The sequence below is a fragment of the Lactuca saligna genome, chromosome 3 (assembly GCF_052625555.1).
Source record: "Lactuca saligna cultivar CGN05327 chromosome 3, ASM5262555v1, whole genome shotgun sequence".
Lineage (NCBI taxonomy): Eukaryota > Viridiplantae > Streptophyta > Magnoliopsida > Asterales > Asteraceae > Lactuca > Lactuca saligna.
The window spans coordinates 46,272,553-46,291,845 of record NC_136419.1 but is presented as its reverse complement, the minus strand read 5'-3'; the positions used below and the strand labels follow the sequence as shown (position 1 = coordinate 46,291,845).

Here is a 19,293-nt window from a genome sequence, read left to right as displayed (position 1 = left end):
ACCTTTCTATTTATAGCATAAATAACACATATCATATACGACCTTCCGGTCTCACAGTCAAACCCTTCCGGGTGAAGTATAGTGAGAAGACTCACCTCGTGGTAATGTAAGCTATCAACTCTTGAAACTACTCGCACTCGATCCGCCGATCTGCAGACTCCCTATAATACCATATACCCTTATTAATACTCTTATCATTCAAGACAACTGACCCTAAGAATTTACATGCAGGTCAACTCTGGTCAACGGTCAACTTGACCGGACTCGTCGAGTGCAAAGGCGACTCGGCGAGTCTAGACGTCCTCCCTAACTTTCCCTGTTGTTCCCCTTTCTACTCGTCGAGTATCCCTCTTGACTCGACGAGATCCTCGTGGAAGAATCGTGGGGCCACCCCGACTCCACTCGCCGAGTCTGAAGAACAACTCGGCGAGTCCCAGTGAATCTTCAAGCTACTCGCCGAGTCTGAAGAACAACTCAGCGAGTCCCAGTGGATCTTCAAGCTACTCGCCGAGTCTGATCATTGGACTCGGCGAGTCCATGCCATGCAGTCGATCAACTGCTTCCTGAAATACGCATGGTCCCGAAATACGAAATCATGGGACTTTCTGGACCTCTAAACATCCTATTACTGGGGTATAAACGTTTGGGTAACAACATGATAATCTATCTAATCACCAAATGGGTTTCATAAACCCTAGATTCGTGTACACATCAAAATAACAGAAATGGTCCGAGTATTACCTGAAAACGCACTCTCTGTGTCTCCAAACCTCAGGACTCGATCCTCCTTGATATTCCTTTGGCCAAAACTCTTCTTCTTCTTGCCTAACAAATTCCTCAAAGTTCCAATAGCTCTTCCTCCTGCTCTAGACGTCCACAACGATTAGGGTTCTTCTCAATCGGCCAAAAGACGAACAATGACGGCCTAAGAGGCGTTATATACGATCCAAACCAAACGGCTAGGGTTTCTGCTGAGCAGCGTCGACTCACCGAGTCCATATCTGGACTCGTCGAGTCCAGTCGCGAACCCGCGACCAAGCCTGTGGTCCTACTCGGCGAGTCAGACACCAACTCGCCGAGTCCCTTCCTAAAATGCCCCAAAAATAGTTTTAAAGCAATACCTGAAATTCCGGGCTGTTACAACTCTCCCCCACTAGAACTAGACTTTGCCCTCGAAGTCTCACTCTGCGAATAACTCCGGATGTTGCTCCCGCATCTCACGCTCCGGCTCCCAAGTCATCTCCGATCCCTTCCGGTGTTGCCACTGAACCAATACCAGAGGTACCTCCTTGTTCTGCAGAACCTTGATCTTCCGATCCCTGATAGCTACTAGTCTCTCAGCGTAATTCAGGCTCGCATCCACCTGAATATCCTCTAACGGAACCACTGCCGATTCATCGGCTATACACTTCCTCAACTGTGATACGTGAAAGGTATTGTGAATCTGTCCCAACTCTGCTGGCAACTCCAACCGATAAGCTACCCGACCTACCCTTGCAATTACACGAAATGGACCTATGAACCGGGGCCCCAACTTGCCCCTCTTTCTGAACCGGATCACTCCTTTCCAAGGAGAAACCTTTAGGAGAACGAAGTCGCCAACCTGGAATTCGAGCTCGGACCGGCGTCTGTCCGCATAACTTTTCTGTCGGCTCTGGGCGGTCAATAACCTCTGCCTAACCTGCTGAATCTGTTCGGTCGTCTGAAGTACGATCTCTGTACTGCCCATCACTCTCTGTCCCACCTCTCCCCAGCAAATGGGAGTCCGACACCTCCTACCATACAACAACTCAAAAGGTGGCATACCAATGCTCGAATGATGGCTGTTGTTGTAGGAAAACTCAGCCAAGGGTAAATGCGCATCCCAACTACCCCCGAAGTCTAACACACACGCTCTAAGCATGTCTTCCAGTGTCTGAATCGTCCGCTCGCTCTGACCGTCTGTCTGGGGGTGATATGCGGTACTAAAATGTAGTTTAGTATCCAGCTCTTCATGGAATTTCTTCCAGAACCTGGAAGTGAAGCGTACATCACGGTCTGAAACAATCGAGATCGGCACTCCATGCCGAGATACTACCTCTTTCACGTATAACTCCGCCAACCTCTCCGCTGACGAACTCTCGCTAATGGCAAGGAAGTGTGCACTCTTCGTCAATCTATCCACAATCACCCAAATTGCGTCGACTCCCCTGGCAGTTCTCGGCAATTTGGTGATGAAATCCATAGTAATTTGTTCCCACTTCCACTCAGGAATCTCCAAGGGCTGCAACTTACCATGCGGTCTCTGGTGCTCGGCCTTAACCCTACGGCAAGTCAAACACCTAATACCATAGCCAACAATCTGATGTGTCACTATATCCTGAAATACACAATCATTTGGCCAAAATGCTATGTAGCAATTCAATGCTTCAGTAATTTGACTAACAGACAATAGATTTGAGGATAAGGATGGAACCACAAGGACCGTGTCAAGGTCCATTGAGTTTGAGACCTTAACAGATCATTCACAAGTTACTAGTGCCAATCCTCCATTAGCAGTTTGTATGATTTGCTGTTTTGGGGTACATATATTTTTTAATATTTTTGAATCGTTTGTCATATGTTATGAGGCCCCTGTATCAATTATCCAAGTATTGTTTTTAGGGTGCTTGTGATGTAACATACCAGCGGATGTGTGTGCTGCCGTTGGAGTCGTTTCTTCTTCAGTCTTTGATGAAGTAGTTACTGAAGCTTGACTTACTTTCTTTCGTGGATTCTTCGAGAAATCCCACCATTTAGGATATCCAATGATTTCGTAACACCGGGCTTTTGAATGTCCGTCTTCACCACAGTGTGTGCACGAGAAGGTGTTGCTTTTTCTATTAGGATTTTTTTTTTCCTTTTGGAGAGGGACGATTTTTGGTGGTTAAATGAACCACACTATCTGATTCTGGTTTCGCCTCCTCCATAGCTTGTCTTTGACTCTGATCTTTTCGAATGTATGCGTAGCAGGCTTCAAGACCTAGTGGTGGGTCTTTCCTAAGGACTTCACTTCGGGCCTGATTAAATTCTGGATCCAGGCCTGCTAAGAAAATGTGAACCCAGAAATGGGTCATGGTCTTCTTACCTGTGATGGTATCATCTACCGTTTCTTCTTGAGTTGTTAAGCATGTATCAATTTCTTGAAACAAGCTTACCAGCTCATTGTAGTATGATGGTAGCGTACGTCCGTCCTGGCGAGTATGGAAGGATCGCCGGTTCAACTCAAATAATTGAGTTTCATCAGATCCATCATAGAATTTTTTTGAGAAAACACTCCACATCTCAGCCGCCGTTTTCAGTCGAATAAATCGATGCATTATGGTTGGACTCATGGAATCAATGAGCCAACTTTTAACCTTGTTGTTATCTGTGACCCATGTTTCAATTGCCTTTTCATTTTCTGATGGTTTCACTGATGTTTCGGTGAGAAAACCAGTTTTATTTCAAGCCCTAATACGCATCTCCATCAATTGAGACCACAGAGGCTAATTGTTGTCATCGAGAATGACTCCAATAGGAAATGGTGCTTCCTGTACGTTCTGGACAATGACTGCTGAATTCGATGGACCAAAGTCTTCCCCGCTGGAACCTATTATTTCTTCAATACTTCAAAAAAGAAAAAAAAAATCAATGGATCAGGTTTGAATCTGCTCTGATACTATGTCAAAATAAGAGATTGATATGATGAAGGATTCTTCCGTTGTTTTTCTCTATATCACATAGCTAATTGATTTACATATTTATACAGGAAAGAAGAAACAAACTAAGCTAGTATACAACCTTAATCTATGGACTATTCAATAGCTATCTAAATACAACAAACTAAGTTACATATGTCATACTTATCTCTTCCAAGTCTTGCTCTCGCCAACAATCTTTTCCCGATTTAATTTCTTCGATGAGTTTCTTAAGGTTTGATTTCCACGTTGCTTCAGATTTGTCGATTTCTATTCCTAGTTTTTTCGATGTGTTTTTTCTAGTGGAGGTTTTACGACAGCCTTGTTGAAGAAGAAAAAAATAGGTTGATGGTGATTCGGTGGAAGATTACCGGAAGAAGATTGTGTACAGGGGGGAAGTGAGGGGTGGGTTGAATTAGAGGAGGAGGTAATCTAAATGTGTTTTTCAATAATAATAATAATAATAATAATAGTGAAAACAAGAAATAATTATTAAAATGAATTAAAATATAAAAAAAATAATGCAAGGGAAAACATTCTTTTTAAGAGTATTATTTTTAAGAGTGGTAGCCACCAAACACACAATAAAACAAAAAAATAGTAACCATCCGATTTAAAAATTTAATTCTTAAGGACCACCTATGCAGATTACTCCAAACCACTCCAAACCACAATGACCATTAGTGTAATTTACCTTTTTTTTTTTTTTCAAAAGCATAGTCCAAATAGTAAAGGAAACAATGTTATGCTCGTGAATAAATCATCATGAATGTATAAAATGGCATGATCAAGTGCAATCTAACACATGAAAAACCAAATACCATGATTTTAAAAGTTAGATAACTCGCTTAAAGATCTTCACTTCGATACACGAAACATATATATATATATATATATATATATATATATATATATATATATATATATATATATATATATATATATATATATATATATATATATATATGTTGTACAGTCGATATTTCATGACTCAAATCCGTAACTTTCCATTATTAAATACCTATGGTTATATTAATCTCGCTCATAACTAATTTATAAAAAGTTACAACATGTCATTTTCACAAAATTATGTTAGTCTTATCATCCCAATCTGCCTGCTCATACTTGTACATCATGCATCAACAAATGTAACTTTTAAGATGTTGATCTTTTTCATCTTCATTAGTTTAATCTTTAAAGTTTATCTTTCTTTCTTGGATTTTCAGTGGGTGAATCATGGAGGAGGAATAGACAACCGGAGATTTGCCACCGACGAGTTTCAGATCAACCCTTCCACAGTACACAAACTCAGGCTGCGATGGAAGTTTTTCACCGGGAAAGACATATCGGCGACGCCAGCCATCGCCGGTGGAGTCGTCTACTTTCCGTCGTGGAACGGGTTCTTGTATGCGGTGAATGCCTTCAGTGGGGCCCTTATATGGCAGCAGAATCTCGGTCAACTGACCGGCCTGCCCGGAACTGGCACTTATGTGAATGTATCGGTCTCGAGAGCTACTCCGGTTGTTACGGGTAATCTTGTGATCGTCGGAATCTATGGACCTGCTGTCGTGATTGCTGTCACTCGTGCCTCCGGCCGGCTCGTTTGGTCCACAACAATCGATCCTCGTCCTCTCGCTCTCATCACTGCATCAGGCACCGTTCATTCCAGGTCGATCAATCAACTCAAACCTGGTGAACTAACAATCGTTAACACAATCTACTGATTTTTTAAATATAATTTGTAGGGGATTTTATGTCGGAGTATCTTCTTTGGAAGAAACACTATCTGCAGACAAATGCTGTACATTTCGTGGAAGCCTGGTAAAGCTAGACACTCGAACAGGTGCAATCCAATGGCAGACATACACTGTTCCTGACAATGCCGGTCGACTCGGCGGTTATTCCGGTGGCGCCATATGGGGAAGCAGCCCCGCCGTCGATGTTTCGAGAAGAATCGTGTATGTAGCCACCGGAAACCTCTACACCGCCCCACCGGAGGTATTGGAATGCCAAGAGAAGCAGAATAATCAAACTACAAAACCCACCCAACCCGATCAATGTACAGGTCCCGACGTTATGTTCAATTCGATAATTGCTTTCAATATCAAATCAGGAAATGTTATTTGGTCTCGACAATTAGGAGGTTACGACATTTTCTACTTCGCCTGTTTGATTCCTAATAACCCCGATTGTCCTCCGGGACCTAACGTCGATGCCGACTTCGGAGAGGCGCCGATGTTGCTCACGATCAAGTCAAACGGAACTTTACGTGACATCGTCGTTGCTGTACAAAAGAGCGGCTTTGCTTGGGCTCTAGATCGTGACAATGGTGATATCGTCTGGTTCAAAGTAATTACATAACGTTTTCCGTTCGCCGGAGTATCTGTTGTTAAAAGTACTGATCGGTGTTTTCCGGTTGGTTTTTGTATGAAGCTTGCAGGTCCGGGGAGTAATGAGGGAGGAGGGATATGGGGAGCAGCCACAGACGGAAAAAGGGTGTACACCAACATAGCTAACGGCGATCGTGTGAAGTTCACCCTTGCTCCGACTACCCAGACCACCACGGTGGGTGCATGGGTGGCGTTGGATGCAAACACCGGCCAGATCTTGTGGACGACAGCTAACCCAAGTAACGACTCATGTGAAGGACCGGTGTCGTTAACCAGAGGGGTTGTGTTTGCGGGATCTGTTGCTCCGAATGGTCCAGTGTATGCAATGGATGCTAAAACAGGGAGGGTTTTGTGGTCGTACGACACCGGAGCCACCGTATACGGTGGTGTGTCAGCGAGTTACGGGTGTATATATGTTGGGCATGGGTATACCGTTGGGTTGGGTGTATTTCATGCTTGGACCCCCGGCAACTCACTCTTTGCCTTCTGTCTTTTCTAAAGAATAGCACCAACAATAATTATTATCAAAATTATCAAAACAACATTTTTTTTTACTATATTTATATTTTAACCGACTTTTATAAACGTTGAGCGCTGTTTAAACCACAATTTTATTTCGTAAACATTATCAAATAACTCCAAAAACATTTTGTACATGTCCTATAAACAGTAACAAAGATATAAAGAACATATCATTTGCAAGTGAAACAGATATGTAACACCATATCCCAAACTCATGATGTGCATAAGAAAATGAAACAGACCAAATCAAAGAAATGCAAATACTTAACTCTGTGTTTCTGTTAACTACCAAACACTCTAGAGGAGAAGAATCAAAAGAAATTGCAAAAAGAAAACGTTAATTACATTCCACCTAACCTTGCTTTCTATTCTTCTCATTGTTCAACATTTCTTGGAGTCCAGGCCCATGAAACTCCGTCAAGTAATTAGGAGGTTCAGTGATGAAGCAAGAAATCACATCTCTGAGTGTAATAATCCCAATCACTTCATTCCCATCACCCACAACATAAATCCTATGAACAGATTTTGAAGACAGAGTGCTTATCACATCCCCAAGTGTCGCATTAAGTTTGCATGTTATCGGTGAAATAACCTTCATCGTCTCCTCTGATGTTGCAGCAATTGTATTCATAAAATCTCTTGTTGTCAGCCGCCTAAAACCACAAAATTATTCCATAATCATAATAATAAAATAATTAAATGACCCATGATCCTATTGTATAAGTTTTCTTTCTTTCTTCTCTTTTTCAGAGTGTAGAAAGGTGCGAGTAAAAACTTTGGAGAGTGAAGGTGTGATTACTGATTAGTTAGTGTTTTTTTTTTTCTATGTATATTCTTGTGTTTAATTTTCCATATTATTTTTAATTGAACCGATAATTTCGAAACTTGGAGACAATACAATTTTCCAACACATATCACGATAGACTATACCTAAAGTTGGTGAAAAGTTTCTGCTTAAGCAACAAAAATCTGATATCTTTTATGCTCACATTCCCCACAATTTTATTTGTGGGGCCTTCGACAACCGGGAGACCACCGATTTGGTTATCTTTCATTTTCTTGAACGCTTCAAGAATAAGCTCATTGCTGTCACTACTAATAACCTGCGAACGGAAAAAAATCCAAGGGTAGAAATTGACAATTTGATAAAACCCCGGGGTTAAAATTGTAAAACCGGAATTTTCTAACCTTATCTTTGGCAACGAACGGAAGTCCTAATTCAGTTATAGGGTGCATAGAAATGGAATCAAACCAATCTCTTCCTTTGCATTGTTCAAGACCTTGAACAACTGCAGACTGAGTTATAAAGTTCTTAATCAATGGATTCCCGGGTTCTATAATAGGCACATTCCTTAATCTATACTTTGAAAGCAGCAATAAGACACTCAACATAGTGCTTTCTGTTGACACAGGAATAAACGGGGCCCAGCGGTAGCTTTTCACAATAGCCTTCACCTGAAATTTTTTAGACGCATCAGTGGGTACTATTTTACAACAATTATGGACTAAATAACCATATTCATCAAAATGCAAATTTTAGAGGTAAAGTGACCTGGGTAGACTTAAAAGGCTCTTCTTGAAGAATAACTTTATAAAAATCCTCCCCCAATTCATCAGCTGCAGTGGGAGCATCTTTTCCCATTCCTTTTTCAGCTGCCACACCACCAGCAACAGCTGCGCCAATTGCAGCAACTGTCAGTCCAGTTGCTGCAATTGGACCAGTAGCACCTAATGCTATAGCTCCAAGAGTTCCTGCAGCACCAGCACTTACTCCTGCAGCTGCTGCTGACGTGGCAGTCAAGGCGGCAGCTGCTAAATCGGCTGTTTCCAATACCCATAAAACTATGGTAGAGTAATCCAGGATTCCCAGGTATCGCTCTTTCCAATCCATACTATCTCCGGCATCAGGGTTTCTTACGGGAGCTGATACTATATTGGATTCTGACAGAATCTTCACTGCATCGCCGATTGATGTGTCTGCTAGAATCTCAATCACTGCAAAAATAAGGATGCCAGCTAATTAATACTCACTACGATTTTCACAATATCGATTAAACTGTTAGACATGTTTTTTTTTTTTTTTTAAAATATATAAGTGGATGTATATATGTATAATTGTTATTAGTTAATATTTGTATGTATGTATCTACTACATATGTGTATGAATGTATCTATAGCAGATGTTTATGTATGTATCTACAGCGTGTGTGTGTGTATCGATTAAATTGTTAAACATGTGTCTGTGTATCTATAGAAGATATTATACTTTGAAAATCTAACATATCAAGCCATTGTGATTTTAAAATCTTAGTTAGGCCTTTGAGTTAATAAAGAATAAGAATAACATGCTTGTGAAAGCAGTTATGTAAATTCTCAAATCTAGTAGTGTTCATTTATAAAGCAGTTATGCTACTAAGAAGTTTCCATGAAAGTTGCTAGTTGTCAAGGGTCATATCTGTTAAAATCAAAATATAGTATAAATAAGGAATTCAAACAAAGAGATTAAAAACTCATTTTTCATACTATTTTAGAAACCTCATTACTCACGAAAACAAGTAAATAAGTAAGTTAATTAAAAATTAGATGCAATAACAATTAACAAACAATTGGCTATTTGAAGTTGTTAACTCACGTATGTTAATTATTACTTGGCTTTTCTCACCAACAAAAAACTGAAATTCAAGATGACCTCATAAACACAGGCTCAAAATTAGTTTAAAACAACGTGAAAGCATGAAAATTCACAGCTATATATGAATATTAATTTACCTTTGCCTCTAGGTACTTGTGGAAAAGTTGAAACTGGGATTTTTGTGAAGGCAGCAGTTAATTTCTCCTGCAGTGAAGATGACAATGTCTTCCTGCTTTGAATCATATCAAAGTACGCATCATAATCTGAAACATCTGATTTTCCTTTTCCTTTTTCTTCAGTTTTTGGTGCTGCCATGTCCCCCTCTTACTATGTTTGCAACGTATTACCTATTACAACGATAAAATCCAAACTTACCCCAAAAAAAACCAAAAAATCCCAAAAAAAATGGCAAGAACACATGATTCTTCGGCACAATCGCTACTAATTGTTAGGATTTCTACTATTTGGAGGGACGTTATCATATCAATAACAGATCGTTTCATAAAAAGTTGTGCATTTGATTATTACAATACCATATTTCAACAGAATTCGTATCAATTGATCGATTTTGTTTAGCTGATTATGAATTAAATTCGAAAAACGAATAAAACAATCGACGTACCTTGTCCTCTACGCGTCTTGAAGATCTGATTAAAAGGATCTGAAACAGAGAGGATGAAGAAATCAGGAATCATGTAGAGGTTCGTTTTGGTCGTTTTGTTCATATGCCACGTGTAAATGGTGTATGAAGTGGCGGGGATGGCTGATCGAAATGTGGCGAAGAATTGGTAAAATATAAATTGTTTCAATTGGCCCCTGGGTTTATGTATATTTCTATGTACAGTCCTTGTAGTTCATTTAAATGGATCGGATAAGTAGCATAGATTGTCGGCTTTAGAGAATAAAATGAAAACTTTCTGCCACCAAATAACGTCGGAACGAACAATGAATGCTGGTCAGCAATCTTGCATCATAATTTAAAATATCATTGAAGGCCTACGAATCAGAAAAAAGGACACTTACCATATATATATATATATATATATATATATATATATATATATATATATATATATATATATATATATATATATATATATATATATATATATATATATATATATATATATATATATATATATATATATATATATATATGGAAAAGAAAATATACATTACAGCCCCACCTAAGCTTAGGTACAAAACCTCTTGAAAATATATTGTTTTACTATATAAAGATTACGGTTAATGGATTCACGATTAATACTTCAAGATGTAAATTCATGATCGATACAATAGGGTTTAAGGTTTAGGGTTTAGGTTTATGTTTAGCGTTTAGGGTTTAGGGTTCGGGTTTAGTGTTTAGATTTAGAGTTTAGGGTTTAGCTTTAGTGTTTAGGGTTTAAATTTAGGGTTTAGGTTTAGGTTTAGGATTTAGTAATGTTCACTTGGATGTAGTAATAAACGATAATTGAGGAAAGAAAACGGAGATGATAAAATGATAATGAAAGAAAGAAATGTTATTGAGAATGATATATTTACCAAGTGAAACCAAAGTGGGTATATTTAGCATGTTAAAACGACATATTTTAGAGGTTTAGTACCTAAGCTTAGTTGGGTTGTAATGTATATTCCCTATCCCCATATATATATATATATATATATATATATATATATATATATATATATATATATATATATATATATATATATATATATATATATATAGGTTCAATTAAGAAAATAAAAAAGGTTGAGAATGAAGGAATCATTCTCAACTACTCATTTAATTAGTTTAGAGAATTAGATAACAGTACAAATTCATTCGTTTTTTGCTCTTTCAATCCAACCTTCAATTCTGCTTGAATACGAACATATCTTCAACATTTACGATTAATTATACTCCAAGCATCATTAGAACAACATCATCGATAATCAACAAAAAATTCAAATCTTATCATTCATTCAACATCGTTCATCAAATAAAATATCGAAATTAAGGTTAGAAAAAAATCAAATCATTTTTTGTTTGAAATTTTCATATATTTCTCTACCAATCTACTATTTTGTAAGATTTAAATAGTCAAAGTATCATATTTATCACATTTTTAAAAAAGTTAACTTGTATGCACTCCAACTGTTTGATGAAATGCATAAACTAAATTACCACGTTATATTCTTATGTGAATATATTTTCTCACCTGAATCAATATGTAATTATTAAAACACAAGACAAATATGCAAATCTGTATGTTATTCATATGTGAATAACATATAAAAATTATATATATTTCTGAAAACACATTGTAATATTCATATATGAATATACTGTGCAATATTCACATATGAATATACCAACTATTATTCATAAGTGAATATACGATTTAATATTCACAAGTGAATATACTATTTGTAACGCCTGTGTTTCTGGGTTTGCCATTTTTAGCAATGTAATAGTCTAGGTTAACCTTTGTAACCCGTTTTGAAATAATATAAGTGTATTATTTGAGTATTATGTGTTTTGTGCTTAATTGCTTAATTATGTAGTTTGATTAATTAAGAATAAAAATAAGCATCAAAATTTAAGTGTAAAATAAACTTGATATCTTTAGATAATGTTGTAGTAGTTGAAACAAGGTTTCCGAGTTTATAAAGAATGCCGAAATCCGAGTTATAACGAAGAAGTTATGACCTGTCGAAGTTTCGCGACAAAACCGACACGACACAGCACGACGTAAAAAGTGAATTTACGTTAGAGCGATATTTAGCCTTAGTAATCTAAATGAAAGTCGTAGAATACGTTAAACCATGAGCGTGTATAAAAAGAACGCCCAAATCTGACTTCGTATGAGGAAGTTATGATTTTTCAAAGTTTCGACTTAGCAGTATGCAGCCTGAATGCTCGATTTGAGACCGAGCAGTTTTTAGCCGAAACAATCTAAATGAGAATTGAAGATCTCATTAATTGTAGTAAAACGATAAAAAGATAGGCGAAAACGGACGTCGGATGAAGAAGTTATGATTTTATAACGGAGTTTTCCTATCCCGGCCTACTAAAAATAAATAATAAAAATAAATTCAAAATTAGTCAACGGATTCTAAACGAAAGTTGTAGATCGTAGTCTCACCTACGCGGGGATATAAAGAGCGTCGAAAACGGAGTTTGTATGAAGAAGATATTAATTTTTGAAATTTATTTAATAATTTCGATATTAAATTTAAATAAAAATTGGCTGATATTATCCATGGGGGGAGTCAGCGACCTTATCGTCGTTACGCCCCGTGTAACCAAAAATTACGCCCCGCGTAAATCGCAGATTCAGCCCCTATAAAAGGAAGTCGAGTGCAGCCGATTCAGTTGCTCATTTCTTCTCGTTTTCTCACGTTTTTGCATCGTTTTTCATGCAAGAAATATCCCGAAGCCCCAGTATCATTCCCGAGCCCCGAAGCAAGTCCCGAGGCCCCGAAGATCCCGAGAAGTGCAAATCCCGAGCCGAAGCTCTGCCCGCGAGGAGTTCGGTTTTTGTGAAGATCTTCCAGATCTACCGAAGAATACTACTTCTACAAGCCGTAGTGCTGTCCGATCATCTTCTGATCAAGTGAGTGTGTAGTTACTTTCTTCTAACGCATAATTATGAAGTATTTTATACGAAATACGTGTTATGTGTATATTTTGTTGTTATGTGTGTGAATGTATATTCAGTTTCTTCTATCTCATGGATCTGATTTGTTTTCTATGAAATACGTGTTATGTGGGTGTGCCTCATCTGTTATGTGGAATATATATCGAATGAAAATGATATACAGGTTTTAAATTATGTATAAAAATGTATATTTTTATCTACTAATATGTTGGGTAGAACATGGGTAGATAGTTGGTGTGTAATAAACAGATGAGAGGCCTCGATGTTGTTGTTGTTGACCTAGTTATTCAGCGGAGTATGGATAACGACCACAGACTCCTTCTAGACAGTCTCGTGGAACACTAGCAGGTTCATAACCTGTAGGTGTTGTGAATGATGTGTTCACCGGTGTACTCTATCCCCCCTCATGGTTGCCTTTAGGATGTCTATTGTTGAGGAAACCCCTTAGCAGTAATATCCGTCCCGATGAAAATCCTAGATTAGGTCCCTTTGAGATAGATGTTGTTTTAGGGACGTAAAGTGAGGATAACGAGAATGGGTAATCGGGATAGTGATTGGTTGGTGAAATTAAATATAATTTATTTATTGTGGGTTGAAAACCCTATATGCTCACTAGGCTCCCAAGCCTGACCCACTCAGTTTTATTTGTATTACAGGAAGTGGCGCAAGGGCGTAAGATGGATGAACCATCAAGATTGTTTTGTTTACAAGTCTGTATATGTATATATTTGTTGAATGACTTGTAATGTTATCATTTATGCTTATTGGTTTGTATCGGAACATGACACCCCGAGTTTTGATTATATAATGAAAAATACATTTCTTTTATGAAATGCTTTCATAAACATCGTTTTATCATGTTTTGTTTTTTGGGAACAAATTCCGCAACCCTTTCAAATCAAAAGGATTTACTCTGAAATTATTTTAAAAGCATAAATGAAAATCGGTCTTTTCTGGCTGAGATTTTGGGGATGTTACACTATTTACTATTCTCATGTGATATATCATGTAATACTATATAATATTCACATATGAAAATATCATCTAATATTCATAAGTGAATACACCATCTAACATTCACAAGTGAATATACTATATAATATTCACAAGTGAATGCATCGTCTAATATTTAAATATTAATATACTATGTTTAGTATATGCTATATTCATATATGAATGATACTTAAATTGTAAAAAAAATTAATCATAGTTTTTATTCATAAGTGAATAACGAATGTACTGTAGTAAAAACCAAATTCATTTTTATTCACTTATGAATAACGATAGCAGAAAATATAAAAAAAAAAAAAAAAAAATTTATTTTATCTTAAAACTATATCAATATAGATGTCTATTTGTAGAGAATAAAAAATCATGAATTTTGGTATATTTAAAATCATTTTTCGATAAAAATAGCTTCTTAAAAATAAAAAATAAAAATGAAAAAACTATGTTTTTATATATATTAAGGTAATCCTTAGCATAGTTTAAAGAAACATGTTTTGTTGGAAAACACATGTATATTCCTTTCCTATTTCCACCGGTATGTTTGAGACTTTTGCGGGAAAAATAAATGATTGGCTGAGAATAATTCCCCCATTCTCAACCTTTTTTTTTTTCTCAATTGAACCCTTCTATATATATATATATATATATATATATATATATATATATATATATATATATATATATATATATATATATATATATATAATAAAGATTAGATCTTGTACATCTGTTCGCTCCCCCCCCCCCCTCCTCCCCCTCTCAATGCCCCCATGGCATCACGAATATATTACCTTATATGATAACTTTTTGATGATATGAACCGTTTCAAGATCGAAGTAGAGATTGTTATCGATGACTGATCTAAAAAAGACCGTAAATGAAAGTGTGTATGTTGGTTATTTTGATAACCAAAACATATAACGCGGAAGTATATTTAATCTCGAATTAGATTAAAAGAAAACTTAAGCAAGAGTGAAGGATCGCATACCCGATTTCATTATGATCTTCGGATATGAAGAACTAGGGTTGAGTTTTCCAGTTGATCTCAAGAGCTCTCTCTAAAATCCCTCAGCAGACCTTAAACGAATTTACATGTGTAGTTTCGTGTATCATAAATATGATTCCCATCACGTATTTATATAGATGGAGATATAACCGAATATGAGACATATTAGAGATTTAGGAGATCTTGATTCAAACCGGGAACTCAACCAACAAGATAAACATGGAAATTGTATATCTTTATTTATTAATAAAACCGTTCCATCAACAATTTTATATAATTTCCATAATAATATAAAATTAATGACAACATTATTTATATATATTTATTAGTGGTACCAAGATATCCAACAGTGTATACATATAATGTTTGTACTAGTTATATACTTTTAATCACATATTACCTATCTACTTTCCTTCGTTTTTTTATTAAATTTTAGTGTTCATTTTATTAAATCTTAATATATTGTTTTTGTATGGGAATATGACTTATTAAAGTAATTAACTTTTCGGGTTGTTTACATATAGGTAACTATCTTTTCTTGTACACATCTAGGTAACAAACTTTTTGGAACTGTTCACATATGACCATTATGACCTGCTGTAGCAGGTTACATCCAGTTATAGCAAGTCATAATGGTTATATGTGAACACTTTCAACAAATTCATTACCTAAATGTTTACAAAAAAATAGTTACCTAAATATGAACAAAACCAAAAATAAGAGTAAATTATACGAATGGTCCCTATGGTTTGAGGGAATTTGTGTGTTTGGTCCCTAACTTATTTTTTTTAACTCTGATGGTCCATACTATTTATTTTTGTTGCACTCTTAGTCCCTGTCTTACCTAAAAAGACTATTGTGCTCTTATTAATTTATTTTTTTAATTAAATTTCTTATTTATGTATTTGTTTTTATATGTTTAAAAAAATTAATAGACCCCACATATATGTATCTTCTCACCGTAAACCTGAAACCATATTTGAGAAATTTAATCTGGGTCCCACTGGTCACCATCTCATCTCTAATCCTATTCAACTTCTATCTTTCTTTCCATCTTTAGTGACATGGAAGTCTTCACCATCCTTTTTTATGTTCTTCAACTCTGGCGAACAAACATCATAACTCACTGTCTCTTCACTTTAGTGGGTTGCGGCGTTGGTTCACTGGAGTTGAAGGACCAAAAAAGAATGGATGATGAAGACATCGATATCACTAAAGATGGAAAAGAAATAGAAGTTAAGGATGATGAGAGATGGGACGGTGAGGAGATACAAATATATAGGGTCTATTAGTTTTTTTAAACATATAAAAAATACACAAATAAGAAAATTAAATTAATAAGGGCACAATAGTCTTTTTAGGTAAGACAAGGATAAGCGCAAAAAAAAAAAAAAAAAAAAAAAAAAACAGTAGGGACCATCCGAATTAAAAAAATAAGTTAGGGACCAAACTTACAAATTCCCCCAAACCACAGGGACCATTCGTGTAATTTACTCATACTTTTGGTTTTGTTCATATTTGGGTAACTATTTTTTTTGTACACATCTAAGTAACGAACTTGTTGAAAGTGTTCACATATAACCATTATGACCTACTGTAGCCGGATGTAACCTGCTATAGCAGGTTATAATGGTCATATGTGAACAGTTCCAAATAGTTTGTTATCTAGATGTGTACAAAAAAAGATAGTTACCTACATATAAACAAACTGAAAAGTTAATTACCTTAATTAGTCCTATTCCCTTTTTGTATTAATCAGATACTTGTTAATGATAAACTCGAAACTAAACCGAAAAAGATGTGCACATAGACCATGAGACCCAACCAAAAAAGAACGAGACCGGTCCTAAAATGGCCATACCTAATTCGAGGTTGTGACCTAAATATTGATTATCATAAGGCTTAGGACCTTTGGGAAAGAGAGATTTAGATCCATTCAGGTGTGGGTAATGTATTTTAGATGATCTGGGAGTTCGGTTTGTGTTTTGGAGCCTAGGGGTATATCGATAAAGTATCAGTCCGGGCTTTTGTTGGATTTTGGATTTTAGTTCGGGAAGTTTTAAGGCAAGGATGAGTTGATAGAAATGTAGAGCTTCTTTTCACCTTTCCTTAGACATAAGGATCGTCGAAATCAGTTTTAAAACGAAAAAGATATGTCATTCGAAAGTTTGAAGGATTAAGGGCAAGCCTAGTATGTAGGGCATACTTGGGGAGTACGTTGGGCATACTAGGCAAGGGTGTCATGATATCTCCTTGGAGTATGTTGGACATACTAGAGTTGTGCATGGCGTACTCTAGTTAGACCAAACCCTAATTTAAGGTCTTGGACCCTATTTAAGCTCCTTAAATCAACACCAAACCCTATTATCTTCAACATCCATCCCTTTAAACCCTAGAATCTAAACCTTAGCCTCCATTGGTGTGGTTTTTGAACTTTTAGTGGTATTTCATGCATTTTGATGATCTTTGAAGAAGAAGGAGCTTCTTGGAGAAGTGTGGGATTGCTTGGAGCTTTTGGATCCAGCCTTTTTGCATCTTGATCTACCTTATGAAGGTATAAAGTTTCTAACTTGATGACTCTAGGTGTTAGATCTAGTTTAAGGAAAATTTTGGGTTTATTTTGGTCCTTAGAGTCATCCTTGTGAGTATGGGCTGCTTCAAGAGCTTAGTATGCTAGATCTTGGCATTTGGGAGGTCCATCGTTCATAAAAATGTCATCTTGATGAGTCATGTTGGACCATGCATGAGTTTGGGTGCTTTATTATGGTTTGTATTAAGGTTTTGGTCCCATTAAGCCATGATGAAAAAGGAGTAATGAATGTTTGACACAAAGATAATTAATTTTTTGGTTGAATTAAAAAAAATGAAAATTTTACATCATAATTTTTGGTTCGTTATAAGTTGGTGTCAAGTAGGCGATTCCCATAATATCCATATATGTTTGTTATGATTATATGTTATGAGGACTGCATGCTAGGATAAGGCTAGGGATACTTTCAGGAATTGCATGATAAATTGGTCTAATATGTGATGCCTTGTTGCCTAGGAAGCATACGATGCTATGTTAGATTGGAAATACCTATTGGTATCAGTAATTGCTAATTATATGCTTTAAAAAATTATATATGGTTAGGATCATATAGCACTAGAATGATTGATTTGGCCTTATTTTCCGTTCCTCGTTTGGTTGTGGTCATAGGATATAGTCTTTTATTTAACAGTATATATGATCATGTATTGTGTATAATTTGCATGCATAAGGAAACCGGCAATGAGAGTGCAAGTTCCTAGCATGAGTTGTAGTATGTGAGTTTGAATGTTATTTGGTTATTCTATGGATTGGAGTGCTACTACACGAATGATGTTGCTTTGTGCTTTATGGAAATCTTAAATGATGTGAGTTAGCTATTAAGTGCATATGTTAAGTCACATGTGACAAAGGTTGAGTAATCTCAGAGTGATGGATTTGACCCTATTACGTAGCTCTCGTTTAAGTTTAACCGTTGTAGGGATGAGTCTTTTACTCGAAGGATTATCTAAGCTTTGTTTCATGTGATTGTATTCATGAGGTGGTTAACTGACATTATGGGAAGTTCTTCAGCATCTGATGGTAGGATGGGGTCGGAAAGCCTTAGAAACCCTAGGAAGTGCTTTAGTAGATTTAGTTGTACTGTTTAGCGAGTATTTGGAGTTTCATTTTAAGAATGTGACTTAAAGGACCTGGGATGATTCTTGAGGAAAGTATGGATAAGCATGGAAGGAAGTATTAGGCACATACTACTGAAAGCACATGATCCATACTCAAATCGGGAAGAGTCTTGGAGAATCCAGGAAGCTTGTGGGATGAGGATTGTTAGGTATGTTCTGATTATTTACATGGTTGTTTCTCATAATGGTGATGAGCACTCAAGAAGGAGGTTTGGGTTCGGGTTCAGACTTAGGTGCGGGTATTGAGCCGATCGATGAACGGATACGGAAGTTCATCTCGTCGGAGATTACCCGCGGTATTTTGGAGCAGACTCATGTGATCTTTGATATGGTCAAGGATGGGATTATGGAACTCTTGGATAATAGTCTCGGGGATTTTCGAACTGAGATTGTAGTAGGACAGTTGGGGGCCCATCAGGAGCTCAAGGGTTGTGGAGCTATAGAATCCTTCGGGAAGAAGGATCCTATTGCTATCTCTTGGGTCGTTACAACATTTCTTGCATTTTTGTATGGTTCCATTGATCTCTATACAACTGTTTTGAATAACATTTCTTACCACCATGATTCCCACTTTAGGAGAAAGAATATAAGGAAAGGGTATAATAGACATTTTAAATTTTATATCATTCGGTACTATGAGCTAGCCATCTAAGTCGATGAGGCAATGCACTTGGTTGTTACCATT

General features: G+C 36.6%; 2 protein-coding genes across 2 annotated transcripts; one reads left to right on the top strand and one right to left on the bottom strand.

Annotated features, from left to right (window-relative positions):
* Positions 1 to 4,717: 4,717 nt before the first annotated feature.
* Positions 4,718 to 6,642, top strand: LOC145036353 (uncharacterized). The gene is made up of 4 exons (XM_078984799.1): positions 4,718 to 4,846; positions 4,925 to 5,367; positions 5,444 to 6,047; positions 6,132 to 6,642. Exons 1-4 carry the CDS (start codon positions 4,769 to 4,771, stop codon positions 6,585 to 6,587), a joined length of 1,581 nt encoding a protein of 526 aa, XP_078840925.1. The 5' UTR covers positions 4,718 to 4,768; the 3' UTR covers positions 6,588 to 6,642.
* Positions 6,643 to 6,751: 109 nt separating this feature from the next.
* Positions 6,752 to 9,993, bottom strand: LOC145036349 (Cystathionine beta-synthase (CBS) protein). The gene is made up of 6 exons (XM_078984795.1): positions 9,865 to 9,993; positions 9,380 to 9,589; positions 8,163 to 8,605; positions 7,799 to 8,065; positions 7,541 to 7,713; positions 6,752 to 7,263 (listed from the first exon to the last, which is right to left on the bottom strand). Exons 2-6 carry the CDS (start codon positions 9,555 to 9,557, stop codon positions 6,963 to 6,965), a joined length of 1,362 nt encoding a protein of 453 aa, XP_078840921.1. The 5' UTR covers positions 9,558 to 9,589; positions 9,865 to 9,993; the 3' UTR covers positions 6,752 to 6,962.
* Between the last annotated feature and the right edge of the window lie 9,300 nt (positions 9,994 to 19,293).

Excerpts from the sequence above, each read along its gene's own strand:
- LOC145036353 (XM_078984799.1), top strand. The coding sequence starts at position 4,769 with ATGTCATTTTCACAAAATTATGTTAGTCTTATCATCCCAATCTGCCTG. Across the intron at positions 5,368-5,443 it reads TCAGGCACCGTTCATTCCAG|GGGATTTTATGTCGGAGTAT; the intron begins GTCGATCAATCA and ends TATAATTTGTAG. Across the intron at positions 6,048-6,131 it reads GTGATATCGTCTGGTTCAAA|CTTGCAGGTCCGGGGAGTAA; the intron begins GTAATTACATAA and ends TTTTGTATGAAG.
- LOC145036349 (XM_078984795.1), bottom strand. The coding sequence starts at position 9,557 with ATGGCAGCACCAAAAACTGAAGAAAAAGGAAAAGGAAAATCAGATGTT. Across the intron at positions 8,606-9,379 it reads ACAAGTACCTAGAGGCAAAG|TGATTGAGATTCTAGCAGAC; the intron begins GTAAATTAATAT and ends TTATTTTTGCAG. Across the intron at positions 7,714-7,798 it reads CGTTCGTTGCCAAAGATAAG|GTTATTAGTAGTGACAGCAA; the intron begins GTTAGAAAATTC and ends TTCCGTTCGCAG.